Source organism: Diceros bicornis, chromosome 15, assembly GCF_020826845.1.
Source record: "Diceros bicornis minor isolate mBicDic1 chromosome 15, mDicBic1.mat.cur, whole genome shotgun sequence".
Classification (NCBI taxonomy): Eukaryota; Metazoa; Chordata; class Mammalia; order Perissodactyla; family Rhinocerotidae; genus Diceros; species Diceros bicornis.
The window spans coordinates 23,792,663-23,816,911 of NC_080754.1; the positions used below are offsets into that span (position 1 = coordinate 23,792,663).

General features: G+C 44.0%; 1 protein-coding gene across 3 annotated transcripts in view; it reads left to right on the forward strand.

The window, feature by feature from the left end:
- Positions 1-561: 561 nt before the first annotated feature.
- The window catches only part of LOC131414779 (protein mono-ADP-ribosyltransferase PARP14-like), a 47,283-nt gene continuing 23,595 nt past the window's right edge, over positions 562-24,249 (forward strand). For all 3 annotated transcript variants that reach the window (XR_009222228.1, XM_058555918.1, XM_058555917.1), the window contains exons 1-9: positions 562-774; positions 5,633-5,757; positions 6,509-6,542; positions 11,496-11,738; positions 14,005-14,241; positions 16,358-18,603; positions 20,703-20,939; positions 21,495-21,716; positions 23,644-23,722. Coding sequence is in view for 2 of the 3 variants with exons in the window: in XM_058555918.1 (XP_058411901.1) it covers positions 588-774; positions 5,633-5,757; positions 6,509-6,542; positions 11,496-11,738; positions 14,005-14,241; positions 16,358-18,603; positions 20,703-20,939; positions 21,495-21,716; positions 23,644-23,722 (3,610 nt within the window). In the remaining variant the exon portion in view is untranslated. The remainder of the gene's footprint in view (positions 775-5,632; positions 5,758-6,508; positions 6,543-11,495; positions 11,739-14,004; positions 14,242-16,357; positions 18,604-20,702; positions 20,940-21,494; positions 21,717-23,643; positions 23,723-24,249) is intronic.

The window sequence follows — 24,249 nt, forward strand, 5'->3', positions numbered from 1 at the left end:
GTCTGCTGAATCCATCCTGAGGGCGTGGCGCCTCGTAAATATTCCATAAAACGCTGTGAATGCACTGTTACCCCTCATTTCTAGACATATAAATATTAACAGATCAGGGAACAGATGCAAATTAAGGAAAACAAGGTAAAATGCTGACAACTAAATGATTGCTGAAAGTCCCCAAATGGGCCGCAAACATTTCTAAAGAGTCACAGTTTGTCCAGCCATTTTATTTTCTTGTAAAATGTCGGCCTGCGGCAAAAATGAAGCTGTCTTTGTGTCAGCACGGGGTCTCGGGACCCAAAGGTGCTGATTTCAGCTGTGGCCTGGGTGAGCGGCACCCAGTGCCCTGAGCTTAGGGACGCGAATACAAAAGGGAAGGGCGGCCAGACGCCCGGGGTGGCGATGCGCAGCTTTTGCTGTGGGCCACAGGTGAAGGTGAGGAATTGGGGGGTGACTAGTCAATCTTGGGGGAGCTGTTTACATCCGAAGACGGAAACCCAGGGCGGGGAGGAGTTTTCTGGGAATCGAAAGCGAAAGGGGCACAGTTAGTTGGCGAGAGAGCGGCAGTCGGCGCCGAACGAGCGGAGCCGAGGATGGCTGCGCGGGGCCCCTTCCCGCTGCTGGTCGAAGGGTCCTGGGGTCCCGACCCCCCGAAGAACTTGGTCACCAAGTTGCAGATGTACTTCCAGAGCCCGAAGAGATCGGGAGGCGGGGAGTGTGAGGTCCGCCAGGAGCCGGGCAGCCCGCCCCGCTTCCTGGTGCTCTTCTCCCCGGAGGACGGTGAGGGGCGCAGGGGGTGGGGTCCGAGGGGACAAGGGGCTCTGCTTCCAGGGGATGCTTGGGGCTGGGGCTCGCAGTGGGAGAATCCGTGCGGCTCCAGCAGCAGCGGTGGGGGAGGGCGTGGGGGCCCGCAGAATGGACAAAGAGGGCGCGGGGGGCGCTGCGGTTCCCCCTGGGCGGGCTTCTAGGCGCTCCTGGTGCTGCCTGGAGGTGGCGGCAGAACGGCGCGAATGGGTTAAATTAAGCTTTTAGTATGATAGAACAGAAAGGAGCTGCCTGGGAGCGGGTTCACCCACCCCATTTTACAAGGCTACGTAGTATGTTACTGGCAGCGTTGCGATTCCTTTGCAGTTTTTGTCTTCTTCCTATTAAAGCAGCAGTTCTCGAACTCCAAAGGTTTATGGGAACACAATTTTAAGGGAAGAGAAAGTTTCCAGGGAGAATCGCATCCAAACCGACTCCTGAGGGGAATTCAGTTCTTGATAGGCAAGCTGTTGGGGAGAGCTCTTCAGGCGGGAGCTCACTGCATGAACAAGTGTGTCAGGGGCAGGAAAGCACAGGCATTCGCAGGGGACATGCAGGGCGCCCTCAGGCTGGTTGGGCTGGAGCATTGAGCTGTCTGCTTATCCCTGTGCTCCAGCAAGGTCCGTAGACTGGACAATAAAAGGAACATGCGGGATCTGAAAATTTTGTAAGATTGCAAAGGGTGCGCTTACATTTAAAAAATCTGAGCCAGCCCTGATGGCCTAGCGGTTAAATTTCAGCGTGCTCCCCTTCCGGGGCCCAGTTGGGTTTCTTGGGGCAGAACCACACCACTGGTCTGTCAGTGGCCACGCTGTGGCGGTGGCTCATGTAGAAGAACCAGAAGAACTTACAACTATACACAACTATGTACTGGGGCTTTGTGGGAGAGAGAAGGAAAAAGGAGGGAGATTGACAATATATGTTAGCTTAGGGGGAATCTTCCCTTGAAAAAAAACCTTAGGCCTTCTGTTATTAAACCTCCTTTTTGTGAAGAGGTGGAGAGGAAATGAAGGCTAAGAGAAAGCTGGGTTGAGATGATGGAGGGCCTTGTATGACCCTAAGGAGTATGAACTTTCCCCGCAGGTAGGCAGGAGAGAGCCATGTCCAAATATACTTTAGGGAGATAAATTTGGTTGAAAATAAGTACATTGATTTCTGTTGGGAGTGACCACGGAAATCAGACATTTTAAGAGGTCCATGCAATATTCTAAGTGAGGACAAGTGAGGCCGTAAGAATGACAGTCAGGTGGGGGCAGAAGGTACCTATTTGTGGGCTGTTCTGGATTCGGTGACTGGTCCTATGGGAATGGCCAATGCTCCACTGGAGAGAGAGAGAGAGCCCACCCCTTTTCTTCTGTTATTTTTTAGGTGGGGAAGGAAAGAGGTTCAGCAATGGGAGGAATCATGGGGATTCCCCACGGGTCATGGGGATTCTCAGTGGTTCTGGGGTCACCTGGGAGAGGGGCAGAGGTGGCAGAGGCTGCCTAAAATCACACTGAGTGTAAATACAGAGGCTTGTTGGGAAGGGGCAGTGTGCTGTTCATCGACACAGTATCTTTGTCAAGGGCCTGCTAGTATTTCTTCCCTCGGTTTCACGGTGGTCCTCAGACTGGAGCAGGGTGACATTCAGAGTTGATCGTGGGTCAGGAGTTTTGGGCTTTGCTGAGGAAGTTCCCTCCCGATAGATAGATAGATAGACAGACAGACAGACAGATAGGTGCTGGAGCGGCGGAGTGCTCCCCTCCTCCCGACCTTAGGAAAGGGGGACGACAAGTACCCCACAATTATCTGCCTGCTCAAGGCACCTACCAGGTCTGTGCTGGGAGGCGCATGACCGCTGTTCCCAGAGCGAGACTCCCCTGGAATCTCCTAGGCAAGGATGTGACCACCCTGATGCCGCCTTCCTGTCGCTGGATTTGGAGAAGCATTTGGGGCAGAGGAGAGGCAGGAAGGCTTACAAGGCCCTGAGAGCGATTGGAATGCTTTAGGCAGGGATGCGAAAAGCAAAGAATGAAAGCCGAGGAAAATGCACAGATAGGTGTGGAGAAAGTGAGGCGGGCAGGGGACAGGAGACCTGCTTGAAAAGAGCCTGTATGAAAACAAAGAATGAAGTTTTCCAGGACTGATCACCAAGGAATGCTCCGAAGGGCAGCTGTGCCGTGTGAGTCATCTCCCCCTGGGTTTCACTTTTTCTCAAGCGATTTTACCACTTTGATTCCAACTGTCAACATCACTGTTGACAGAGACACTCCTTTTTTCTTTAGAATCCCATTATCCTCAGGAATAGTTCCCACATTGCGGCCACAGACCCCCTGCCTCCGAGTCACAGCAGGTGAAACGGGCACATTCCCAGCTGTGCCCTGGAGATTCAGGAACCTGGTGTGGGCGGGTGGGATTCTGCACGTTTCACCAGCACCCCGGCTGACCCCGATGGGCTCAAGTTTGAGAATCCCTATCCCTGTGGTTTGTTGACAACCCTGAATGAACAAAAAGGGAAATAATTATAGTGAATACAGACAGCATAAATACAAACAACACAAAATGTAATTTTGTGATGATAACATCATTCTGTTCTAGCCATCAAAGCAAAATCGATTTCAGTCTCCCCGTCAGGCTTCTTCCTTCCCAGCTCATAGCCTACTGCCCCTCCTCCTCCATCCCCAGGCTGCTCCGGTGGCCCCTCCTGTGTTAACCCCAACACAACAACTCAAAACTTAGTACAACTCAAAACCTTTTGTGGTGAAAGCTCTTAGGGAGTGGAAAGCCCCTAGTCAGTTTTGGTTTCCCATCAGAGGAAGTGCTTTCTCAGTAGCAAGTTGTCAGCAATTTGCTAACAATGAGTGACCTGCCCTGGCAGTCCTAGGGCCCTAGTTCTTCTCCTGCCCGGATATCCTCCACCCTCCACGCCAGGAAGTGGCCTGGAGTGGCACAGGCCCGCAGTGTAACATGACTTTATTCATCTAATTCATATGATAAGAATGAGCCCACCAGCACTTCTCTGTAGAAATTAGTGTAAAGCAAACAGGAACCACTTGGGACGCTGTCTCTTACTTTTATACAGATCACTAAATTTCTGAAAAGTTGAGTGTAGATTGACTTGTAAGATTTTAAACCCTGTTTCAGATGCATACATTGATCATCCTTTCTGGTCATCATTTGGCTCCTGATTATTGTCAGCCTCTTTGGGATAAGGGAAGCCATCTTCTCCTTAAATAACATTAAATGTAGATGATCCGAAGTTGGTGCAGAAGGGAGGCTGTCCACATGGGGAAGGGTAGCTACCCTTCAGAGTTTCAGCTCTTTTTCCTCCCAGATTCACCTTCTCCTCATTGAGGATCACTTGCTGATATTACTACTGGCTACTCACTTGAAATAGTGGTGCCCATATGTTTTGCACACAATCTCAGAACAGGCTGGCACATTTAGACGCCTGGATAGGACTCCACCACAGTCCAGGGAATAATAAAGGGTTTGCATCCCAGAGCTCCATAACTCTAGATGACCTGGCTTACAAAACTTAGCTTACTCTCTGCCTTCAGGGGTCTCATCCAGTCCTCAGTCCTCACTTTAACTTAGGACAGCCCCTCAGAAGTCTGTGTGAAAACATCTGCCCTCTCATAAAGAGTGAAATTAGAGTCTGGTGTTCCTGCTCATTTTTTCTGGGGCCTGTTTCTGCACTGTCATCCAAGACCTCACTTCCCCCACCCCTTCACAGATGGTTGAGGTGGGAAAAGTATTCAACCTCCTCTTTATGGAAGATTCTTACCTATATCCTTAGCTTATCAGGCCAACCATATCAGAACACAACATGGTAGCCCAGCGTTCATGGCAGAGCCACGCTTGTGAGCAGCAGGGCATTCTCGAAGGTTTCTCTTCACTTTGACCTTTCTGCACCGTTTGACTATGTTGACCATGCCCCCTCTCTAAACTCACTCCTTCCGTGTTCTCCATGGTCTGAGATTCACTGATTTTCCTTTTCTCTCTGGCTGCTCCTCTTATAATTATAACGTACATTTGCATAGCTCTTGTGGGCGTTAGAGAATTCATTCACAGACACTGCTTTAAGTGATAAAACAGGCTCAAGAGTAGTTAAGATATTTTCTCAATGTCACTCATCTAGTTTGTGGCAGAGTTGGAGTTTGAATCCAGGTCTTTGGACTTTTACATCCACTGTTCAGTTTTTTCACTGCAGCCCAGCTGCCTGATATGCTAATTCTATTTTTCTTTTTTTTTGTAAAATCTCTTCCATCCCTTCTTTTCTACTACTTTTACTATTGGATGTGAGGCTCTTATCATCACAAGTTAAAGAATTGATTGAAACAGCATTTTAACTAGGCTCCTGGGCATTCTGCTGGTGGTCTCCTGAGTCCCCTTCCAAAAATACACCTTTGTCATGCCATGCCCCAGTGCCCATCCTCACTGGCTCACCATGAGGGATGCTTTCACTATTTCCCTTCAGTGTAGAAGAAATATTGCTACCTTTCTGAGTGCCTACTGAGCATCAGGTCCTGTACTAAGTTCTTTATGACGTTTCTTCAATTTAATCCACGTAACACTTGTACAAGGCAGTCTTCGTTAATTGCTTATTAGTAGACAAGGCTTTGTAAGTAAAGCTTATTAAGGAATATGCTCAAGGTTAAAAATATAAGTTTAAAGATGGAATTCAAATCTGTGTCTGTTTGCTCAACTTTTCCTCTTTTCACTGTGAAGACCTCTCTTGGGAAACTGACCAAGCCATTGATTGATGATGATGAAGCCTATGGAAATCATGGAATAATTTTGTGAATAAAGATTGCTTGACTGTGGACTTTTTTTTTTTTTTTTTTACTTTTAGTTCGGCAGAAAGTTCTGGAGAGAGAGAACCATGAGTTAGTGTGGCCAGGAAAAGGAACATTCAAGTTAACTGTCCAGTTGCCCACAGCCCCAAATGATGTCTTTGAGGGGAAAGTTCCAACAGAGGTAAGTAAAGGAGTAAAAGGGAAGTGGGGTGTCCCTCAGGGTGTGTGGGGGTGGGAATCACAAAAGGAAAATAGAGTGGAACAAAAAGAATAAATCAAACATAAGTGAGAACAGCAACTTGTGGATGTGGCAGGAGTGACAGTGGGGATAGGGTAGGTTGGAATAACGAAGGAGGGAGCACATTTGTTTGATTTTAGACCTTCTGGAAAAGTCAAGAGTTAGGGGTTATAATCAGGGTGGTTGATGTAAAATTTGGGGTCTGTTTGTCCTGGGTGCCTTTAAGCTGGAACGTGCTATATCTGTTTTATTTCCACATGGTTTTGATGGGACGGCAATCCATACTGCATGCACCAAGTATTTCCTCAGTTGTCAGATGGGATAGTAAGAGTCTCTACCCTGGGGGATTGTTGTGAGGATTAAATGAGACGACCTCGGTAAAGCACAAAGCACAGTGCTTGTTAATAGTAAACACTCAATACATGGTAAATGGGTAAAAGATTTAGGTCTTAGCCCATATCACAAACACTCAGTATTCATTGGGGTTTCTGTTATTTGTGACTCGTTTTTACCAGTGGTTTTTGTGCTGGGTGGATCTGCCGCTAGAGATGAGGTGCCTTCAACAGCATCATTGCCAGAGCTTTTCATGATCATTTCTATTGACCCTACAGATCCAGGCTGCTCCCAGGGACATTTTCTTAATGTAAAGAAATTATTGTAGTTTACTAATGCTACTTTATTGTTTGGATTTCAGGAATCCAAGACCAAAGAACATGTCAAAGAACCAGGTGAGGTCTCATTTGAGATGACTGGCCTTTACCAGGAAGTTTCATTTTTATTAAAGATGGCAAGTGCTTGTCTTCACTAGGCAGGGTTTGCTCCACTTGGAGGTGCCTTGGGCTGCATCATCTACCTACTCTCAGCCAGCTGTGCAGAGGGCAGACACTGGGGCAGCCCGTTGGGCTCTTAGGGCTCAGGTCAGCAGGATGGGGACAGCTCTGTGGGGGGAGTGGGAGACACCTTGCAACTGAAGGGAGGACAAAGAGGTGCCTGGGAGGTGGTGAGGAACTGACCTCCAAAGCCCACCTGTGCCCAACCAGCCGTGGAGAAGCAAGGACATGACGTGTTGGTGGGTGCCGGGTGTGGCTAAGTCAGTTTCCGGGCACTGGGTATGGAGGGTGCTGTCCTCTGGAGCCACGACAGGAAGGTGTGAGTCCTCTGTGGACACAAGCTTCTGTGCGCTGGTGCAGGAGGTGGGTACAGCCCGTCAGACCAGCAGCAGCTCCCCTCGTCCCCTCTGCTGTAGGAAGCAGCCTGCAGCCGAGTAGCCGTTGTGGACTCTGCTGCTTAACCAGTGCCTGGGCGTTGGCCTGTGGTACCACCTGACATTTAAAGAAGTGACTGGTTTTCCTGGCTAAGCATGCTGTTAGAAAGGGGAGGAAATGATGAAGTATGCTGAATGGCTGAGCAAGAGAGATAAAGTGATACGTATATCCACATCTCGGGGAAAAGGAATTCTAAACAATGTATAAATATTGTCCTCTAAAATTGAAATTTTCTTGAGAACATATTTAGATTTTTTACAACTTTCTCTTTTTGAAAGTGGCAGTAGGATGAGAGCTGCCTTTACTTGGCAAAAAAAGGATGTATAGGTTGTTTTACCCAACATGGACGTATTATTAAACTGTAGAATCTAGTATGCATGGTTTTCTTAAGATGCTCATGATTCTTATGAGAGAGGGATTTTTCGTCTCTTTAGAGTAATTCCTGCTTTCCATTCTTCAGGTATGAGACTGGCTCACTCAACTCCCTGCGTTCACTGTGACCCCCTAAATCCTTTTCTATTTCTTGGAAGATGCCTTACATGCTGTAAACTCAAGCTCAATTTTACACCAGGAAGTAGCCTAATATTTGTACATTTATATCTGTACCATTGCCCACATCTAGAATTTAATCAAGTTTGTGTTTCTTATAGTTTCATAGATTTTACCCTAACTCTGTCTTAACTGATTTGTTAGCACTGTTTCAGATTTGCTTAAAACCCCATGTATATTCCCAGCCCCATTCCACCGATGGACTTTTCATTCTCCTGCAGATTTTAGACCCGTTTACTAACCTGTTTTTACCTGCCCCAGTCTCTAATGATAGTAACCAGCCAGGAAGTTGGGTGGTCTTCAACAAGATACTTAAGTTGGCCCCTATAAGAGATGGAAGAGGAGTTTCATTGTTAAATGGTTGCTCCACACTGAATCCTGACAATGGCCCTAAAGATAGGACTCATGAAATTAACTGGAATAATGTAGACAGTTTTCAGAACTGAGCAAAATGAGAGTGGAAGGTAGTTCCCTAATAGGTCTGATATCTCAGGAATGTGGAGAGCAGAGGATGCTGCACCATGAATGTACTCGACGTGCCTGAAACCCAGAGCATAAAGTTCAAGATTGACAAGGAGTTGACAGAGCAGGGAAAGGTCAGTCAAGGCACACACCAACATCAGGGGATGTGAGCACTGAGCCCGAGTCCTGTTGCAGGCTAAGCTGAGTTAGGCTGGGCCTGAAAGGTGGAAACCAGCAATTGGAAGACCCTGGAGAAAAGAGAAGGGCAAGAGCAGAGAAATACTGGACTCTCGTGGTTGGCAAATTGTGGTTTTTCCATATCTGTATTTCCAGCCTGGGCTGTCTTCTCAATTCCAGACCTTGTGTCTGACCTTCCTATTGGAAAATATGTTAGAGCCACATTTCCTGAAGCCACCTGTGTCATCTTTCTCCCCAAACCTGTGCCCTCTTCTGGCTTCCTTATTTCTCTCGAAGTACACAACCAGTCTGCCCATCACCTACTAGAAATTTCAGTCATCTCTCTTCTTTGAGCTGTCACATATGTTGGGCACAGAGACTTATCAATTTCTTTTTTTTTTAAGTTTTCCTCATCCATCTGTCCCTTCACCGCAGGCCCCCATTATTACCTCACAAATCCAGCATGGCAGGAGTGCCCTGCCTGGTCTCTGTATCTGATGTCTTCCTCCTTAAGTCTGAACAGTTCCTTGTACTGTTGCTGAATATCCTGAGATTATTTCACAGATGCCTTCCATGCCTCACCCTTACCACCCACTGCAAGATAAAGTCCAGACCACGTTCTGGATGAAGCCAACTTTTCCAGTCTAATTTCTTTTTTTTTTTTTTTTTTTTAATTTTTTGTTTATTGCAGTAACATTGGTTTATAATATTGTAAAAATTTCAGGTGTACATCATTGTACTTCTATTTCTGCATAGATTACATCATGTTCACCACCAAAATACTAATTACAACCCATCACCACACACATGTACCGAATTATCCCTTTCACCCTCCTCCCTCCCCCCTTCCCCTCTGCTAACCACCAATCCAATCTCTGTCCCTATGTGTTTGTTTATTGTTGTTATTATCTACTACTTAATGAAGGAAATCATACGGTATTTGACCTTCTCCCTCTGACTTATTTCACTTTGCATTATACCCTCAATGTCCATCCATGTTGTCACAAATGGCTGGATTTCATCGTTTCTTATGGCTGAGTAGTATTCCATTGTGTATATATACCACAGCTTCTTTATCCATTCGTCCCTTGATGGGCACTTAGGTTGCTTCCAAGTCTTGTCCAGCCTAATTTCTTATGTCTCTGCACATAAGTGCTCCTTGTGCCTCATCAGTCAGATCGCCATTTCCTAAACAGTTTGGTGTAATCCCAGTACTCTGTCTGGACTTCTGCTGCTCGCAATACCCTCTACCCCACTCATCTCTACCTCAATTGTATATGCCCTCCAAGATCCACTCTGTTTCCTCCTCTTCTCTGAGGCCTTTCCAAGCCAGCCCAATCCCTTTCTCTGTCTTTCTTGGACTACTCGTTTGATTGTTGATGCTCTTTATTTGGCAGTTAACCAAGCCCCTCTTGTGATGAAGTTCTAATAGCCATAGGGTTATGAAGCTATGTTGCTGGAAAGGCTCTTACCATTCACTTAGTCCAATACTCTCGTTTTATAATTAAGAGACATGCCCAGGGTCACATGGCTAAAGAGTGGCAGAGTCAGGGGTTGAACTCATACAGCCTCACCCCCAGCCCAGTAGTCATTCTGGTTTATCATACCTAATTTATGTTGTTAACAAATCCCTAAGCTATTTTTTATTTGGCATGAGTGTGTGTGTGTGTGTGGTGCCACATCCAGCTCATAACAGAGTATTTTTCAGGGTGATCTAACTACTGTGACAAACAACCCCCCAAGGCACAGGTCAGTGTAGACGGCAGCTAGAGTGGTGGAGGGAGTCTAGAGTGCTCCACGCAGTCATCCGGGAATCCAGGCTCCTCTTGTCTTTTGACACCATTGTCTTTGACATGTGGCCTCCAAGGTCACTGCAGGGAGAATGGAGATTCATATGCAGGAGATTGGTATTGGCCAGGCCTGGGGGTGGAATTCACCACTTCCACCCGTATTCCATTAGCCACATCAACTCTACTGTAGGCATTGAACTGTAAGAAGTCTGGGAAATGTCGCCCAGGAAGAAAACAAAATTGATTTGGCGAGCACATGGCATTTTACTCTGCCATAATAAACATTCACAAATGTCAGTTCCCTTTCTCATTTTTCTTGGGTACCTCCATTAGAAAATCTGTTCCTTATCTAAGGTTTTTTGTATGCACCCCTCTCCACACATCCAGTGCCTTGAACATAATAAGGCCCCAGTTGAATAGTTGCTCATAGAATGCGTAAAGATCATATCGTACACATGCTTCACTGGACAAGCACAGAGTGAGACTGACCTTAGGTGTGTATGTAACTCACTTGTGGTCAGCAATGGAGAGGAACAAGCTGGCTGGGGTGATTGCTGTTCAGTGAGTTTGCTGTATACATGCAGCTCTCTAGGCCATCTCACCTTCTATGTGGAGTTGTTAGTCATTCACTGCAAACATTGCTTTTTCTCTTTAGTGATAGGAACTTCTTGCTTTTCAGAGCCATATTGGGGCAACATCAGATACTCTTGCTTTCTCAAGTGGCCCAAGCAGTAAATCTCCAATTCAGCAAACACTTATTGAGCCTCAAGTATGTACCATATGCCACCAATAGAAGGACGAATAGGGCCGGCCCCGTGGCTTAGTGGTTAAGTGCGCACACTCTGCTACTGGCGGCCCTGGTTCAGATCCTGGGCGCGCACCGACGCACCACTTCTCCGGCCATGCTGAGGCCGCGTCCCACATACAGCAACTAGAATGATGTGCAACTATAACATACAACTATCTACTGGGGCTTTGGGGAAAAAAAGGAGGAGGATTGGCAATAGATGTTAGCTCAGAGTCGGTCTTCCTCAGCAAAAAGAGGAGGATTAGCACGGATGTTAGCTCAGGGCTGATCTTCCTCAAAAAAAAAAAAAAAAGGATGAATAAACATGTCCCTTGCTTTTGAGAAGCTCAGTTCCATAACCATAATATGGCGCTGTGAGAGAAATATAAGTCAAGTGCTATGAGAGATAATGCAAGCTCCTCAGAGAGACAAGGCAGAAATGAGTGTAATAAAATCGAAGTTAATAGTAATAGTTAAATGCTACATTTTATTTTAATTAAATTAAGCAAAAAGCCTTCTAAGATCTGTTTTTCTTTGAGTTAGCCAAGAGATTGGGAAAGAAAAGGGGCAATGTCTTATGCTAACTTACTTCACTAAGACCATGGTAGATAAATATAACATCTTGTACCTCTTTTGTCTCCGTAAAACCAGATGTGTCAGAAGAACTGGAAACAAAACTCTCTCTCGATAGAAGATCAGAGCAAATGGAAGATATCCCCCAAGAATGTGAAAATATTTCCTCTTTGGTTGCATTTGAAAATCTCAAGGCATATATGACAGATATAATGTTAATCTTGTTAGTGGAGAACCTAAGTGGCCTGTCCAGTGATGACTTTCAAGTGGAAGTAATACAAGACTTTGATGTTGCTGTAGTTACCTTTCAAAAATATATAGGTAAGATCAAGGGACACTTCATTTGCCAGTTTTCTTTGCACCACAGTCTGGCATTTGGGACATGCAGCTTATGAAACGTCTCTGAAAGTTTGGCTCTTTCTAGTCGTCAGTAAGAGGGAACTCCAAGTTAATAGAGATGCTTTTTTACTTTGAAAGAGAAGCAAATTTCTTTTGAAACCAAGTTCTGGTGTGTTTAATAGATCAAACTTTATTGTATGATTTGTCTGTGTGTGTATGTGTGAGAGAGAGAGAGAGAGAGAGAGAGAGAGAGAGAGAGAGGGAGAGAGTGATACACACGCAAATAGAAGTCTAAAGTCTAAGGCTGTTAAAGTGATTCCAGGCAGAGGAGTCAGTGTTTTCACCCGTGTTATCTCCTCGGAAGAAGGAAATATGATCCGTGTTACCAAACTGGACTTATCGCAAGGTAGTGATAATAATAGCAAACCCCTTGTTACATGTATTAATTTATTTGTTCCCTTCAACAACCTTTTGAGACTATTATTATTGCTCCTTACTTTACGGTCGAGGAGACAGGGGCAGAGATGCTAATAGAAGAACTGGATGTGAATCCAAGCAGCCCACCTCTACAGCCTGTTCTCTTACCCCCTTTACCTTAGACTTCCTCAGTACCTTCATGGTCATCACGTATGCAGGGATGCGTCAGTGCATGTGACGCAGAAAGTGAATGCTCTTTAGGGTCTGTGTCAGGAGTCTGTGGACAGGCTCTGAGATTGGAAGAGCCATCTCCAGAAAGACAAAGACATTTTCCCATCCCCTGCCCTTACTATTCCTTGGCCGTGGCAGTGGAATGGCTAATTAAGAGCACAGGTCGTGAAGTCAAAATTCTAGCTCCGCCATTTAGCTAATTATCTGAGGTTGGCCAAGTTACTACCCTCTGTGTGCTTCACTTTCCTCATCTATAAAATGGGGATATTAATACCTCCCTAAGACAGTTTCTGAAGGATTAAATGAGATAATGTTTAAGAAGCTCTTAACACAGTACCTGAGACATGGTAAGGACTCGATAAAGGGAGCTCTTCTTATTTCAAATTTATGATTATTTCTTATAAAGGTAAAACTAAATGGACTTGCTTTTGTTCACTGATGAAAAATCTTAAACACCTAGTGCCAGACGCTTGTCTAAGTGCTGATGGTACAGAGATAAATAATTCTTGGTTCCTGCTCTTGAGGAGCTCATATGGGGCGGGGAGGAAACCCACATGTACATGAATAATGAAGATGCAAGAGGAGAAGCTGCCTCCCTCAGCCGTGAACAGGAGGCTGTGGGGAGTGGGGGGAAAGGGGACGCAAACAAGGCGGCTTCGTTTTGCCCTGCCTACTCCCTTCTCTGGAGTTTATCCTCCAGCAGTACCAGTCTGTCAGGTCCCAGATACACTGTGTTGTTTCATGCCACTGCTGTCCCCTCTGCCTGGAATGTTTCCTCCCCTTATGTATCTGGTAAATCCTCTTCATCCTTAGAAACCCTGGCCTCTTACTCTGGGAATCCTTGTCTGATTCCCAGTATTGGCCTTCCCTCCTCATTTGATCCCACAATAGGTAATTTGCTTGCTTTTCCTCCCTCCTGGAAGATGAACTTGCAAGGGCTTGTTATATTCCTCTCTCTATCCCCAGATCCTGGCACAGTGCCAGGTACATCGTGGGCCTGCCATCAACATTTATACATAAGAAAGAGATACTTGGGCTGAGTCCTGAAGGAGGAGTAGGACCAGAATAAAAAAATTGGAGAAGGGCATTTCGGGCACAGGAAACTGTATATATAATGGCGAAAGAGAATGGGGTTTTGAAAGTAGTGACTAGTTTTTGTGGCGACGTGGAAAATAAAATGAATGGCAGGAAGTAACCAGAGGTGATGCTTGGAAATTGGAGTCAAATAGCCAAGGGCACCAGAAGTCCAGCTACGGAGTGTGAACTCACGCCAGCCATGAAGGGCTAGAGAAAGGAGTGAAATGAGGAGATTCGTATTGCGGAGAGAGCACTCGGGCGACAGTGTCAGGGAGGGGTGGGGACAGCCACGGTTGGAGGCAGGGACACAGCTCAGTGGCAGTAATGCAGGTAAGACATTCATGTGCGTCATTCAGAGACCTGGAGTTTTAGGCTTGTAAATTCTCATGTAGGAATTAAAATTTTGAGGCTAAAAATTCAGTGCTTAGCTCTCTCCCTTATCTCAATTAATATTCAGACAGTTTCTTCTGAATAATACAAGGATATAAACATAATTTTCTGATTGATTGCTTTTGGTTTGTAGATGTCATGAAATTTGTTGATGACTGCGCCAACCACCATACAGTGAAAGAGCTCCAGCTTTCTCCAAGACTTCTGGAAGTGACAAAAAAAGTCAGGGTTGAAAACCTGCCACCTGGTGTTGATGATGATGATTTAAAAAGTTTATTTGAAAATCCTCGTAATGGAGGGGGAAGAGTTGTCAGCGTTGAGTGTTTTCCTGAAGAGAGTTCAGCTCTGATTGAATTTTTTGACAGAGGAGGTAATATCTGTTAGCCTGATTTTGTAGACCTTACCTGGCATAATCTAAACCATATTTTAGCAGATCTTAAGAGTTATCAGTTGAATTCTGATGTATTTTGGTTTTTTGCTCCTATATTTAATTGGAAATCCAATTAGTAATTCTGTTCATCTGGGATATGATGCTTGATGAGGCCAGACAGCGATTCAAACTTTAGAGAAGCAACGTCAGGTTTTTGAAAGATATAAGGAGATTCTCGCATGAGTCTCTACCTACGATGGACTGAAAAATATGTAATTCTTAGAATCTTTGAAATACTGTATTAAAAAAAAGATGATCGGTGTTGTAGCTGTACACTTGGTAGAAATTCTCAAGTTAATTTCAGCAAGGTTAGGTAAAGAAATACTCAGAAACACGTACAGTCCCTATAATGTATCGCTGCTTCCCCTTTTACCTGTCAGTGCCTTCATTTCACATGATCGGTGGATGCCTGCCAGATTGTTCTTTGCAGTGACTCTGTGAAAACCATGTCCAGCTGAACCTTAGGGAGGCACTCGGAGGGTTTTGTCAACATAGACGGCCAGTTCTCTGAGGCATGAGCGGGCAGCTTGGAGACTAATGTTGAGTCTCCACTGATGTTCAGAGGGTCGAGGCTGAGGAGTAGGAATAAGGGGGCCAGGCTTCTTAGGGAGAGAAGGAATGTCGTGCCTGGGACTACCTGGGGGAACCTGAGACAGGATCATGTGGTATGCCACCCACTTAAGAGAAATTGTTTCGTGGGGCTACTTGGAGGAAACTCCCTTCAGCTTTTATGAGTAGGGGAAACTAGGGTGAAGGTTGGGTTTGGATTAAGATGGAATGAAAGACGTCGTGTTCCTTGGGCAAAGGGACGAAAGTGGAGCTTCTGTCACACATCCTTAAATCTCCCTTAGCCTGGTCTTGGGCCCAGGGAGAGAGCTACATATAGCTCTCTACCCTAGAAGTCAACCTCCCAGCCTGTGGTAGAGTCGACAGCTTTGGGGCTTTCAAACATCTTGAGGGCATGGGGTAGTTGTGTGTTTCCTCAGAATGTCTACATTACGTGTGGACAACTAATAATAGGAACTATTTAATTAAGGTTTATCTTATGCCAGAGCCACACATGTGAACTGTCCGGGGCATGCTCAAAGATTTTGTATCACCTTGACCTCTGTGCACCAACTGACTATGTTGATCACGCCTCCTTCTCCAAACTCACTCATTCCCTGTTCTCCATGGTCTGAGATTCACTGATTTTCTTTTTCTGTCTCTGGCTGTTCCTTCTTATAATGATGACTTACATTGTAGCTCTGCAGCGTGCTACAAAGTGCATTCACAGACACTGCTTTATGGGCATTGCTATTATTATAATCGCTATTTTACAAATGAGGCAACTGAGGCACAGAAAGGTCAAATAACTTGACCAAGATCACACAGCTAGTAAGTGACAGAGCCAGGATTTGAACCTTTGGCCCCATAATCCATGCGTTTAACTTCTCCACTTTTTCCCAATCTCCTATTCACCTGTAACATTAATTTTTCATGTAGGATATTTTAGCACTTAAAATGGGTTACCAGTAATGAGGCAAACTATAGATAACACTGTATTAAAAACAGAATCTATTTATCAATTTTGTATTTCACTGTTTCCATTGGAATCTAAGTCATCTGTGAAGTCTAAAATCGTGAAACTGTGCAAGAAAAAGAAACAGCATGATACTCAGATGAGCTTTGCTTTGAGCACCAAAGTATTCTTTACACCGGGGCAAACGTTGTCCCCATGCTTGTGACTAAAGTCCTATCTCTTTCTTAACCTGGTGGTGACATATCAGTGTTATCAGAAAACAGAAAATAGAATTTATGTAACAGAATTTCAACTTAGAGTGATCTTGGCTGGAAATTAATTATTCCACTAAACTACGGATACCAGGCATTGTTAATACATATCAATTTATATCTGAGAACCTTGAGAGTAGTGCTGCTTTTTAATACCATGTTATAACATCAAAGTTCTAGAAACATGAAGATTTTTTTTCTCTAGAATAGGAAAGGTGTTTTTTCTTTTTCATTTGAAATATATGACACTGGGATTATTTTATTTTATTTCTTTCCTTTTAAGTGGTAGACACCATCATGACCAAGAAACTTGACCTCAATAATATGCCGCTGTCTGTGTTCCCATATTATACATCTCTGGGCACAGCCTTGTATGGAAAGGAGAAGCCTCTAATCAAGCTTCCAGCCCCATTCCGAGAATCCTTGGATCTTCCCTTATGGAAGTTCTTGCAGAAAAAGAATCACCTGATTGAGGAGATAAATGATGAAGTGAGACGTTGTCACTGTGAGCTAACATGGTCCCAACTCAGTGGTGAAGTTACCATCAGACCTGCAGCCACCTTAGTCAACCAAGGAAGACGAAGAATCAAGACCTGGCAGAAAGATGCTTCCACAGCATTCTCTGGCATCAGGTCTAAATATACAGTTACTGTATTTAAAGTGGATCCAATAGTGTGGGACGCCATAAAAAATGATTTAGAAGATGATAGGATTTTGTTGGAGTTTGATGCAAGTATGGGGCTTGTAACCTTAGTGGGGAAATCAGAGGATGTACAAAACATTGAGCCACACGTCAAGGAATTAATAGAAAGCACCACTGAAAAAATTAAAAGAGAAGAGCAAAGTCTGAAGGAAAAAGTGGCCATTTCTCCAGGAAGGTATTCTCTTCTGTGCCACAGTGGTGTCCAGGAGCGTCTCCGCATGGAGTGCCCAGAGATGGAGATGGCTTATGATAAAGCCACTCAATGCTTGTGCTTGAAAGGACTCAGAGCAGATGTGTATAAAGTGAAGTGTGAACTCCAGGAAATGGTGTACACCATGGCTGAGAAAAACATTCAGTTTCCCAAGGAGGTTTTCCAGTTTTTGCAACAGGTAGACTGTGCAGAATTCTCTGAGTCTCTTTTTATAGCACAGAAAATTCTTGCCGTTTATGAGCTAGAGGGCACAGCTGTTCTCTTAAGCAGCTGTTCTTCTGAAGTTCTGTTAGAAGCTGAAAAGCAGATGGTCAGTGCCTTACTTTATAAGCACATTGATATCGAGGACAGGGAAGTTCTTAATGACAAGAAATGGAAAGGACTCACTCACAATTTGCGTAAGAAACATAATTCCTCCTCAAAGACGGTAATAATCAGTGAGTTAATTTCAGAAACCACAGCTGAGGTCATCATCGCAGGCTGTGTGAGACAAGTCAATGAAGTCCATGGCTTGCTTTCTAACTTCGTGGAAAAACACACGAAAATAGAGAGATTTATTGAAGTAAAACTGTCCTTGGTTGTTGATTATTTAAGGGCACAAAAGAAGCCAGTCTGGCAAAAGCTAAAGAGGGAAAATGTGCAGGTAACTTTCAATCCTGAGAACAAACAAAAAGGCATTTTACTAACTGGCCCAAAGGCAGAAGTCCTAGAGGGAATGAACATGGTCAAGAATGCCCGGGACTCAGCCTGTGTTAAAAGCATCCATATCCATAAGCCAGGAGCCAGCAAGGTGTTCCAGGAGAGAGCACGGTACTGTAAAAGTGAGGTCAAACGGTCATTTGGTTGTTTTATTGAACTACAGAAGAATGAGGAAAAGGAGGGAGGCAGCAGTGACGGGCGGAGGTGCTTCTCTCGGACAGACGTGGCCCCTGGGGTCTCGCTGATCGTGCAGCAGGGCGACTTGACACGGTTTCCTGTTGAAGTGGTGGTGAACGCAGCAAACGAGGACCTCAAACTCAGCGGCGGCCTGGCTGCTGCTCTTTTAAAAGCAGCTGGCCCTGAGCTCCAAGCAGACTGTGACCAGATAGTGAAGAGAAAGGGCAAGATCCAAGCTGGCGATGCCACCATCTCGAAAGCAGGAAAGCTCCCATACCACCATGTGATCCACGCAGTGGGGCCCCGGTGGAACAGAGATGAGGCCCAGAGGTGTGTGGGCCAGTTAAAGAGAGCTGTGAAAGAAAGTCTCCGTTTGGCTGAAGACCACAAGTGCCAGTCCATAGCCATCCCTGCTGTTAGTTCCGGAAGCTTGGGCTTTCCCTTACTCCAGTGTGTGGAGACCATTGTTTTGGCTGTCAAGGAACACCTCCGGGATAACTGGGATGGACGCGCCTTGAAAGAGATTTACCTGGTGGATACAGCTGAGAAGACTGTTGAGGCCTTCGCTGAAGCTGTGAAAGTTACGTTTAAAAACACCCTGCCTGGTACTGCTTCCCTGCCCAGTGTTCCAGCAGCAGTCCAGCCCAGCTTGAGAAAAGATCATGGAAACGGACAAGTTCTGTTGTCCCCAGGAGGCCTGAAGATCCTGCTGGTGAAAGAAGATGTGCAGAATGCAACGGTGAGTGTCCCTACGTACAGAACACCCACCAAGGTGCTGTCACAGTCAGTCTGTTGCCAAAGGGAGATTAGAACCAAGGGAGAGAATCCTACGCCCTCCATCTCTGCTTCGAAACAGGTTTCCTCAGAAAATTGGGCTACTTAGCAAGACATTTGCTGAGAGAGATTGGCCAGTTATTTGTGGGAACTGGAAGTGTATTCAGATCACTAGGTGTCCAGTAAATGTGAAAATCCTCAATGATACTTCATATTTACAAGGCTTGGTATGCTTTTTCAGTGCCTTTACACATGTCATATTTTGGCAAATGTAATGTTAATCTCCTGTCAGGTTTACTGATAGCAGATACAGAAAAATTAGAGCCTAGGATGGGGGCAGGGGACAGGAATCTTGTCAGTGGAGCTGAACTGGAGTGAGCAGGGGGCCTGAGTCTGGGGGACCATTGGCACCCAACACCGGTAAGAGAATGTGGGGAGAAAAGTAGAAAGTGGACCTGGGAACGGTCTGGGTAGTATGCAGGGACAGTTCTTGTGGTCTGGGTAGTATGCAGGGACAGTTCTTGTGGTCTGGGTAGTATGCAGGGACAGTTTTTGTAGGTCAGCCAGGTGGTGACATGTTTCTCAAAAATGTATTTAACAACTTTTTCAACACAGGCCCTAACTAATCAGAACAGCAGCCCTGGAAGCCTCTGCTGTGCCAGGTGTTTATTCTTTCACTGGGGGCTTGTGGGCAGTCCTGGGGAAGGGACTCCCAGGAAAGGTCATTTGCATGTCTTCTTTGGAGAAATGTCTGTTCAGATCCTTTACCCACTTTTAAATTGGGTTGTCTTTTTATGATTGAATTTTAAGAGCTCTTTATATATTTGGGACACAGGTTCCTAACCAGATATGTGATTGGAAAAAATGTTCTCCCATTCTGTGGATCATCTTCCTTTTTGGTCAAGTTGTTATTTTTTAAAAAATTCTTTTTTAGTTTAAAATACTGAAAGATTTTTAAAAATTTGATTTCTACTTACAGTAAGCTTAAATAATAACTACCAGAAGAGCACCTAACACTGATTATTTACTCTGTGCCAGGCACTATGCTAAGTGCTTGGCATGCCTTTTTTCATTCAATGCCATGACGTAGATGCCAGGATTATTATTCTTCTCATTTCATAGATGAAGGAAAGAGACTGAGAGGGGTTAAATAATTTGCCTGAGTCCCACAGCTAATAAGTGGTAGATCCAGGATTGGAATTTGTTCAGGCTCTTAACCATTGCACAATTTCAAAATATTAAAAATAATTTTGTTCCTCATTTTAAAAAAACAAACAAATGAACAAAAAACTCTTTTGACCAAGAGTCAGTGATTGGAATGAGTTCCGTTCCTCATCCACCTTGAACCCTGAATGGTGAGACATTCCTTTCAATCCTTTCATTCCCATAGATGTGTGGCTTCCGATGCCACAGTACCTGCTACACGTTATTCCCCGGTGACCCATGAAAATTGCTTGGTCACGTTCCCTCTCCTCTCTTCTCTTGGCATCTTAATCTGGTCCTTATTAATCTGCCTACACTAACCCTCCTGCTGAAAAAGCTTCCATGGCTCCTCACTGTCTGTCAGGAAGTCCGGTTGGCTTGGCACTCAAGGCCCTCTGCAGTTTACCCCCAGGGTAGCATTTCTAGCCTGGTTTGCACTATTTTGCTGCAGAAGCTCTCTATCAGGTCAAACTAATCTACTCACAGCTCATAACCTACATCTTATGTTCATGCTGTTCCCCCTGCTGAATGACTTCCCTGTCTCTCTCTGCCTGCTGCAACTATTCCCATTTCTCAGACCCCACATCGCCCATGGTGTCTTCACTAGTCGCTGAAGGCACTTCCTCTGGACTTTCAATGATCCCATACCACCTATATATTGCTTTTTGACAGCTCTTTTGTCCTGGAGTGTTATTTAAATAGTTTCTAATAACACTTTGATTTGAGGTGGTATTTCAGTCTCTGAAAACTAAATCACCTTAGTTGTCCCCCATTGTGCCAAGCCCAGTGCTTCAAATATAGTAATCCTTGAAGAATGAGTTTTGTTAGAATTTGAAACAAAGTGTTGGTTTTGTCTTCAAGACTGATGTTGTTGTCAACTCCATTCCCTCGGATCTCGCGCTTAATAAAGGGCCCCTTTCTCGGGCCCTGTTGGATAAAGCTGGACCACAACTCCAGGAGGAATTGAACACAGCCGGACAAGGGATGACCGTTAGCGTGGGCACGATTCTCCAAACCAGTGGTTGCAATCTGCATTGCCACCGTGTGCTTCATGTGGTGGCTCCGGACTGGAGTAATGGCAGCGTGTCTTCACAGGAGGTGGGCCTGGTTGTAAATTCTCCAGGGAATTGGGTAGCCCTTTGGACTCTCCTTTCAGTGAAATGCAGATTGGACCCTGTCTGCTTCTCTTCTGTAATAACGTCACGTTCTTGGCGGGTTCCATCATTATGGCCTTTTCTTTCAGCTGTAGCTAACTAACTTCTCCTGAGGACTAGTTAATAATATAAATTGACTCTAGTGCTCAGGCATCATTGGGGCTCAGGGAAGAGTTATTGAAGACAGCGTGTCTTTAGTGAGGAAGGGAGGTGAGGGCATGAAGAACAGAAGAGAATGAAGGATTAGAAGAGTCCTTGCTTTGCTTCTTTCCTTCACTGCTGAGTGAGTTTGAATCTTTTTGGAGGGTCTCTCACATTCTCCTTTCCTTTTCCTCGTCTCCTCCTGTATTTTTCTTTCTCCTTCTCACTGTCCTTAACCTGTTTTTGTTGAAAGCAAAAAGGAGTAGACAGAGACCACAAAGTTGCTAAATTCTTGTTCTTTTTGTTCTAACTCCTATTTCTATGCAAAATGTATAAGGATGTGCTTTGTGCTTTTCAGATCATGAAAGACATAATCAGAGAATGTTTGGAAATCACCGAGAGCTTGTCCTTGAAATCAATTGCATTTCCAGCAATAGGAACAGGAAATTTGGGGTTTCCTAAAACCATTTTTGCTGAGTTAATCATTTCAGAAGTGTTCAAATTTCATAGCAAGAATCAACCGACAACTTTACAAGAAGTCCACTTTCTGCTGCACCCGAATGATCTTGGAAATATTCAGGTACAGTCTCACTCATTTCTGGTTATTTTGGCAACTGAGCCCTAATGTTCTCAAATATCTTCTTGGTCTAATAGGTCGTTTCTTTCATGCATTTCCCATACAGGAAAGTAAAAGAGTAGTGTAGACTAGTTGTAGCATGGCAAATTTTAAGCAACTTTATGGATATAGAAAAAAATTTGCTTCTTATTAAAGAAAATTTCAGATGTATACCAAAGTAGACAAAATAAGTAGACAAAATGATAAGCTCCCTGTACCCATCACTGATTTTCACAATTGTCAACCTATGGCCAATGTGTTTCATCTCTATATCCATTTATTTCCCTTCCTCCCATATTATTTTGAAGCAAATCCCAGATATATACATTTTGCCCATAAACAATTCAGTATTTATTTTGGACATTAGGATTCTTTTTAAAAACTAATATAACCACGATAGTATTTCACACACAAAAGAAACTGACAATCATTCTGAACATAGAAATTTTAATACATAATATAAAAGCACAGCTGTGGTCCTACAAATGGGAGAAAGTTGGGATGAGAGAGAACTGAAGGGTGTGGTTAGAATGAACTCAGCACACCCCCATGGAAGGAGGAGAGTTGGGACCAGAAACACTAGAACCATCTTCGGTCATAGAGAGTCCGTCAACCAGCTCACATTTGCTGAACATCAGCTATGGGTGAGCCGCTGGACTCACTGGCAATATGGGAGAATGAGAGGCATTTAATAAGAGGCCATTATCCCTGTCCTCCACGTCCTTCGAGTCCAGTAGAGCAGATGACATTAAATGTTTGAAAGTTCCACGATAGTGCAAGAATTAAACAGATTAAGGTCCGCGACCCAAGAGATGTCCACAGATCTTTGGACTATCTGAATTTTTAGGTCATACTTAATTTTTTTTCTGCATCAAGACACTACCTTTAATTTTTTTGGAAGCAAACACATCTAATTTACATTCTAACGAGACTGCCAAACCTCCTGCCTGGCCTCTGGAGGGCTGTGAGCCTGAGACCCTGGCTCCGTGGTCACTCCCTCTCCCATTATTGCATCAGCCTTTTAGCCAAGATGTTACTTATTTTTTTCCAAAAAATTCTCTGTTGTTTATTTACAAGAAGGAAGAAAGTGATGATTTTGGGGTGTCACTACCAGGCAAAGAAATGAAATTCATGCGTTCATTAACCCTAGAATACACACACCAGCCTCTTCCTCCAAAAGGCACATGTGCCCTAGCCATTCCTTTCCTGGTCCAAATAAGAAGTTACAAACTGAAGTGTTTGGGTCCTTGGGATGGTTTTTCTCTTAGCACTGCATTTTCAACAATTGGCAAGTTATTTGCTCTTGCCGATTATGGAAGTAATACACGTTCATTGTAGAAACTATGAACAATACAAAATGCATAAGTTCTTTTTAGTTGTATTTCATTCCAGGATTCTTTGATACATGTGTACTTTTAAAAGTGGGGTTATATAATGTAATTTAATATCATTCTTTTTTCATTTAATAGTATAAAATGAGCATTTCCCTTTTCTATTAACTATTCTTTGGAAATGCAATTTTTAATGGCTGCTAAATATTCTAACACATGGATATACTAAAATTTATTTCACCATTTCCCTGTTGAATTTTTAAACTGTTTTATTTTTCCGTGAATATAAATAGCACTGTAATGAATATCTTTCCATTTATATCTTTGTTTACATCTTTGATAATTTTCATAGGAAATTATTTGTAGAAACAGAATTGCATTTGTAGAAACGGAATATATATATTATTTTCATAACTTTAAAAATCTATAATGAAAATAAATAATACTTTGAGAGTTGCTCTCTCCTAAATATGTGTGCATGCAGGAACAAAAGCCCTGATGAATCAAATTCCTTCATCTACGGAGGATTGTAGTGGTCAAAACTGTCTCTCTATTTCCAGGCATTTTCAGATGAATTTGCCAGAATGGCTAATGGAAATGTCGTCAGTGACAAAATTCCCAAGGCTGAAGATACACAAGGTTCAGTAAAGCTTTTAAATTGTGAAATTATTTCTAGTTGCTAAATAATTATTCAGTCGTAATGAAAGATGGTAGTGATGGTTTTTAAGGAAAAATCAATTGGTGATACAGAAGACATTAAATTATATTCCATGCCCCTGAGCATGCAAGACACTGGCCATGTTTATGTGATCTGGAGCGAAAGAGTAGCAGGCCAAGTCATGTAATGTGTACAATGCATTTTTAAGTCGTGATGAGGCTACTATTTTCTAAGGATGATGTGATGTGTGTTTTCAGAAATAGACACATTTAAAGAGACAATACCAACCAAATGCTTCTCCTCTGTCACATTTGCTGTTGCTATATTTGAGTTTATGCTGTTTGGAGTTTGCTGAGGCTTCTTGAATCTGAATATGTATGTCTTCCATCAGATTGGGGATGTGTCAGTCATTTCTTTAAATATTTTTTCTGCACTCGTCTCTCTTTCCTCTCCTTCTGGTGCTCCAATAACATGAATGTTAAACTTTTTGATAGTGTCCCACAGGTCC